Here is a 6,937-nt window from a genome sequence, read left to right as displayed (position 1 = left end):
ATTAACACCATGCTTATAACCCCCTAACACCATGCTTATAACACATTAACACCATGCTTACAACACATTAACACCATGCTTATAACACATTAACACCATGCTACAACCCCCTAACACCATGCTTATAACACATTAACACCATGCTTATAACACATTAACACCATGCTTATAACACATTAACGCCATGCTTATAACACATTAACGCCATGCTTATAACACCCTAACACCATGCTTACAACACCCTAACACCATGCTTACAACACCCTAACACCATGCTTACAACACATTAACACCATGCTTATAACACATTAACACCATGCTTACAACACATTAACACCATGCTATTTAACACCCTAACACACCATGCTTATTAAACACATTAACACCATGCTTATAACACATTAACACCATGCTTATAACACATTAACACCATGCTTATAACACATTAACACCATGCTTACAACACATTAACACCATGCTTATAACACATTAACACATGCTTATAACACATTAACACCATGCTTATAACACATTAACACCATGCTTACAACACCCTAACACCATGCTTACAACACCGTAACACCATGCTTACAACACATTAACACCATGCTTACAACACCCTAACACCATGCTTATAACACCCTAACACCATGCTTACAACACCCTAACACCATGCTTATAACACCCTAACACCATGCTTATAACACCCTAACACCATGCTTAACGTGTGTATTATCATCACACGACGACGCCTATGTATGCGTGTGTGTCCAGGCCGCCAGCTGACCATCTTCAACAGCCAGACGACGGTGACGGTGGGAAGAGGAAAGGAAGCAGGTCAGTTCCAGGGTCAGATGGCCGGTCTCTACTACAACGGACTGAAGATACTCAACATGGCCGCCGAGGGACACGCCCACATCCGCCTGGAGGGCAGCACACGATTGGTTGGGGACATGCCCTCCTCCTCCATCACGCCCCAATCCAGCGCTGCCGCCGGGGGCAACCGATTAGATCCCGCCGCCAATGCCGGCGACATCACCACGACAACCGTCACAAATAAGAAGCAAGGAGGAGGAAGTACGCAGCAGGTAGGAAACTAACTATGACGCTATCTAAGGCATAAACAGGCTAACTTAGCTATTCGTAACCTCACACATATAGATTTTTAAAAAACTATTATTTCACCTTTATTTAACAAGGCAAGTCAGTTCGGAACAAATTCTTATTTACAATGGCCTACCTTAGCCAAACCCTAACGACGCTGGGCCAATTGTTCACCGCTCTATGGGACTCCCAATCACGGCCAGTTGTGATACAGCCTGGAATCTAACCAGGGTCTGTAGTGACGCCTCTAGCACTAAGCTGCAGTGCCTAAGACCACTGCGCCACTCGGGAGCCCCACATAGATACCATATACAGTGCCTTCAGAAAGTATTCATACCCCTTGACTTATTTTTGTGTTACATTTTGTTGCGTTACAGCCTGAATTCAAAATGGATTCTTGTTTTCAAGCTCACCCCGCTACACCAATAACCCATAATGACAGTCTCACCGCATTCTCACACAATTAACCCTAATGACAGCTCCACCCATCTACACACCAATAACCATAATGACAGTCTCACCCATCTATCCACCACTAACCCAATGACTAGTCTCACCCATCTACACACAAATAACCCTAATGACAGTCTCACCCATCACACCACAAAACTCATATGACAGTCTCACCCAGTCTCCAACACATAACCCATAAGACAGTCTCACCCATTACACACAATAACCATAATGACAGTCTCACCCATCTACACACAATAACCATAATGACAGTCTCACCCATCTACACACAATTAACCCACATAATGACAGTCTCACCATCTACCACACAATAGAACCAAAATGGCAGTCTCACCCATCTACACACAATAACCATAATGACAGTCTCACCCATCTACACGACAATAACCCCATAATGACAGTCTTCACCATCTAACACAATAACCACGATACATACCATCTGACCCAATAACTACGACACAATAACCCATAATGACAAAGTGAAGAACTTTTTTAGAAATGTATTGAAATGAAATACAGAAAATTCCATTTACATAAGTACCAGTCAACAAGTTTGGACACACTACTCATTCAAGGGTTTTTCTTAATTCTTCTTTTTTCTAGACATTGTAGAATAATAGTGACGACATCAAACTATGAAAAACACATCATGAATCATGTAATAACCAAAAAGTGTAAAGAATCTAAAATTAATTTAGTATATTAGATTCTTCTTTCATCTGATGATCCAACTTTCACACTCTTGGCATTCCTCAACTAGCTTCACCTGGAAGCTTTCCAACAGTCTGAAGGACTTCCACATTTGCTGAGCACTTGTTGGCTGCTTTTACTTCAATCTGCGGTCCAACTCATCCCAAACCATCTCAATGGGTTGAGGTTGGTGATGTGTGGACCAGGTCATCTGATGCAGCAATCCATCACTCTCCTTCTTTGGTCAAATAGCCTTAAACAGCCTGGAGGTGTATTGGGTTATTGTCCTGTTGAAAAACCAAATAATAGTCCCACTAAGCCAAACCAGATGGGATGTTGTATTGCTTCAGAGCTTGGTAGCCATGCTAGTGAAGTGTGCCTTGAAGTCTAAATAAATCACTGACAGTGTCACCAGCAAAGCACCTCCACACCATCACACCTCCTTCTCCGTGCTTCACGGTGGGAACCACACAGCGGAGATCATCCGTTCACCTACTCTGCGTCTCACAAAGACACAGTGGTTGGAACCACAAAATACCCAATTTGGACTCATACAGACCAAAGGACAGATTTCCACCGGTCTAATGTCGATTGCTCGTGTTCTTGGCCCAAGCAAGCATCTTCTTATTGGTGTCCTTAGTAGTGGTTTCTTTGCGAGCTATTTACCATGAAGACCTGATTCACCAGTCTCCTCCTGAACAGTTGATGTTGAGAGTGTGTCTGTTACTGAACTCTGTGAAGATTTATTGGCTGCAATTTCTGAGGCTGGTAACTCTAATGAACTTATCTCTGCAGTCAGAGAGAACTATGATCAGAAATTGATTGGATCAATGTGTGTGCAATGAGCTGTGTTAACCTGCTATGAGCTGCTATGAAAGATTATGACGTGCTATGCCACCGCTTGTCTGCTATGACCAGTCAGGAGGTTAGATGATGAACAGTCTCGTGCGGAGAGGATTCTGGGTCATGAAATTTTCTTTTGATCCAATGATGCGAGTTGCCATGGAGATAGTGAACCCTCTCTCTTTCTGTTGTGCTCCATAGTGTATAGCTCCTCTGGGTATAGGCTGCCAGCTGTCTCAGACATAATAATGGAATACAAGCTGTGAGCCTCAGGCTATATGGATCTAATGTATTGATGATGGATGGATGGATGATGGATGGAGGTGATGAGGTTTAAGTGCTGAGACACAGGCGAATCCCAAATCACTCCTTCCCCTCGCCCTTCGGCCTCCATTGGTCTTTCACGTGCACCTCCGCCATATGCACAAGTGTCCAAATGGAGGGCAGTGAAAATGATCCAGGGTGTTGTGGCTAATTAGACCCTCAGCCACTTTGGCCAAGCCAGCAAGGCTGCAGGCTTCAAAGCGAAGTGCTATCCCCTTACCTACAAAGAACGGAGATGTTCCTAATTATATGTCACATGCATGTTTTATGTCGGATTTGGAGACTTGACACATGAACAGATGAATACCTCCCAAATGAAATGTTTAACTGTTTATGAGGTTTACATCTGGGGGGATTTGTGCATTAGAATTTCATGCTCATTTATTATTTAAAAGTGGAACATGATTTCATCATTCAAGTCACCAGTGTGTCCAAAGTTGATGGTTTATTGATCCCCTCACCACTCTGGTAGTCACTCTGAGCAACACCCTCAGCAACAACTGTTGTGTGTGTGCTGTGTGTGTGTGTGTGTGTGTGTGTGTGTGTGTGTGTGTGTGTGTGTGTGTGTGTGTGTGTGTGTGTGTGTGTGTGTGATGTGTGTGTGTGTGTGTGTGTGTTGTGTTGTGTGCGCAGTCGGTGGTATCCTAAGATAGGAATTAGGGTCATATGTATGCTTGATATGGACACGGTGTGTGTGTGTGCTGTCGCACGTCGGTAGGTATCCAAGATAAGGAATTAGGTCATATGTATGCTTGATATGGTGCAGTGTGTGTGTGGTGTTTCTTCCTGAGTTTAGTGAGATTCCCTCCTATGAGTCTGAATTATTAATAATGCTTAGAGTGTCAACTCTGTCTCACTTGCTTCAATATAGTTTTTGATGTTTTTTGTGTGTTTTGTTGGGCTGTGTGATGTGTTGTGGTGTGTGTGTGTGTTGTTGTGTGTGTGTGGTGTGTGTGTGTGTGTGTGTGTGTGTGTGTGTGTGTATGTGTGTGTGTTGTGTGTGTGATATGTATAGCATTCGTGCAGTGTGTGTGTGAGTTGTGCGTCCGTGTGTTTTATGGGTAGAACCAACTAAGCAACCTCAGACCCCCCCCCTCTCTCTCTCTGTCTCCTCTTCTCTTCTCTCCCCTCTCTCCTCTCTCTCTCTCTCTCTCTCTCTGTCAGCAGTGATAGGTAGTTAGTGTATCAGTACATCTCCTATTCTCTCCTCGTTTCTCCACGCTGACAGAGCTGCTGCTAACAGATGTGTGTGTGTTTCTGAAGACAGTGGCAGAGCAGTGTGTGTAAACCGTGTGTGTGTGTGATGTGATGTGTGAGCTAGGCAGTCAGGCAGGCATGGACGCTCGCTGGCATTGTTCAGCTGATCAGGTACTGATTTTACTCCTTCAGCATGATCACATCTTCCTCCTTCAGTTCATCTCTCTATCGTTCCCTTTTCTTTTCTCTTTCTCTCCCTTTCTTTATCTGTCTCTCTCTCTCTCCCTTTCATTGTCCATCTGTGCTGGAAGGCAGCATGCATCACTGCCAGACAAAGAGAGGGAGAGATAAGGCTGTAGAGGAGAGACGGAGAGGCGGAGAGACAGCGATAAAGAGGAGATGAGGCTATAGGAAGAGGTTGGCATGCATTGTTCAGGAGTGCAAGTGTGGAACAGACTTTTAATTGGCTCACTTTTAATTGACAACTTAAAGGGCGGCTGAAGTTTGATTGACAGGTCTGTAGTTTRATTGGCATGTGAGTAGAGGTCAGCTGAGGAAACAGTTCCCTTTTGATTAGATGGAAAATGTTGAATCAACTTGGATTCTAATGGTAATGAAAGGCTGTCTTTAGTTATACCAGTTTGATCAAATCAAATCACATTTTATTGGTCGCATACACATATTTAGCACGTTAATGYGGGTGTAGCAAAATGCTTTGTTCCTAGCTCCAATAGTGCAGTAATATCTAACRATACACAACAATGCACATTTAAAAAGTAAACCTACTCATTCCAGGGTTTTCTATATTTTTTATATTTTCTACATTGTAGAATAAAAACTATAAAATAACACATATGGAATCATGTAGTAACCAAAAAAGTGTTAAACAAATKAAAATAYATTTTATTTTTGAGATTCTTCAAAGTAGCCACCCTTTGCCTTGATGACAGCTTTGCACACTCTTGGCATTCTGTCAACCAGCTTCATGAGGTAGTCACCTGGAATGCATTTCAATTAACAGGTGTGCCTTGTTAAAAGTTAATTTGTGGAATGTCTTTCCTTCTTAATGCGTTTGAGCCAATCAGTTGATGCATTCAATTAACAGGTGTGCCTTGTTAAAAGTTAATTTGTGAATGTCTTTCCTTCTTAAGGCGTTGAGCCAATCAGTTGTGTTGTGACAAGGTAGGGGTGGTATACAGAAGATACCCTATTTGGTAAAAGACCAAGTCCATATTATGGTAAGAACAGCTTAAAAAAGAAAGAGAAACGACAGTCCATCATTACTTTAAGACATGAAGGTCAGTCAATCCTGGAAATTTCAATGCAGTCGCAAAAACTATCAAGTGCTACGATGAAACTGGCTCTCATGAGGACCGCCACAGGAAAGGAAGACCCAGAGTCACCTCGGCTGCAGAGGATAAATCATTAGAGTTAACTGCACCTCAGGTTGCTGCCCAATAAATGCTTCACAAAGTTCTAGTAACAGACACATCTCAACATCAACTGTTCAGAGGAGACTGTGTGAATCAGGCCTTCATGGTTGAACTGCTGCAAAGAAACACTACTAAGGACACCAATAAGAAGAAAATACTTGCTTGGGCCACGAATTACGAGCATGGATCGTTAGCCGGTGAAATCTGTCCTTTGTTCTGAGTCCAAATTTGAGATTTTTGGTTCCAACCACTGTGTCTTTGTGAGACGCAGAGTAGGTGAACAGATGATCTCCCCATGTGTGGTTCCCACCGTGAAGCATGGAGGAGGAGGTGTGATGGTGTGGGGGTGCTTTGCTGGTGACAATGTCAGTGATTTATTTAGAATTCAAGGCACACTTAACCAGCATGGCTACCAAGCATTCTGCAGCAATACACATCCCATCTGGTTTGAGCTTAGTGGGACTACATTTTGTTTTTCAACAGGACAATAACACAAAACACACCTTCAGGCTATGTAAGGGCTATTTGACCAAGAAGGAGAGTGATGGAGTGCTGCATCAGATGACGCTGGCCTCACAATCACCCGACCTCAACCGAATTGAGATGGTTTGGGATGAGTTGGACCGCAGATTGAATGAAAAGAAGCCAGCAAGTGCTCAGCAAATGTGGGAACTCCTTCAAGACTGTTGGAAAAGCATTTCAGGTGAACCTGGTTGAGAGAATGCCAAGAGTGTGCAAAGCTGTCATCAAGGCAAGGGTGGCTACTTTGAAGAATCTCAAATATAAAATATATTTTTTATTGTTTAACACTTTTTTGGTTACTACATGAATCCTATGTGTTATTTTCATAGTTTGATGTCTCACTATATTAC

General features: G+C 42.9%; 1 protein-coding gene across 1 annotated transcript in view; it reads left to right on the top strand.

Moving 5' to 3' along the window:
- The window catches only part of LOC112080987 (neurexin-1a-like), a 33,092-nt gene that overhangs the window by 9,465 nt on the left and 16,690 nt on the right, over positions 1-6,937 (top strand). The window contains exon 10 of the mRNA XM_070442804.1: positions 775-1,088. Coding sequence (XP_070298905.1) covers positions 775-1,088 — 314 coding nt within the window. The remainder of the gene's footprint in view (positions 1-774; positions 1,089-6,937) is intronic.

This window comes from Salvelinus sp. IW2-2015, unplaced genomic scaffold (genome assembly GCF_002910315.2).
Source record: "Salvelinus sp. IW2-2015 unplaced genomic scaffold, ASM291031v2 Un_scaffold16629, whole genome shotgun sequence".
NCBI classification, from domain to species: Eukaryota; Metazoa; Chordata; class Actinopteri; order Salmoniformes; family Salmonidae; genus Salvelinus; species Salvelinus sp. IW2-2015.
The sequence above is the reverse complement of the archived record's forward strand: the minus strand, read 5'-3'. Positions and strand labels throughout refer to the sequence as shown.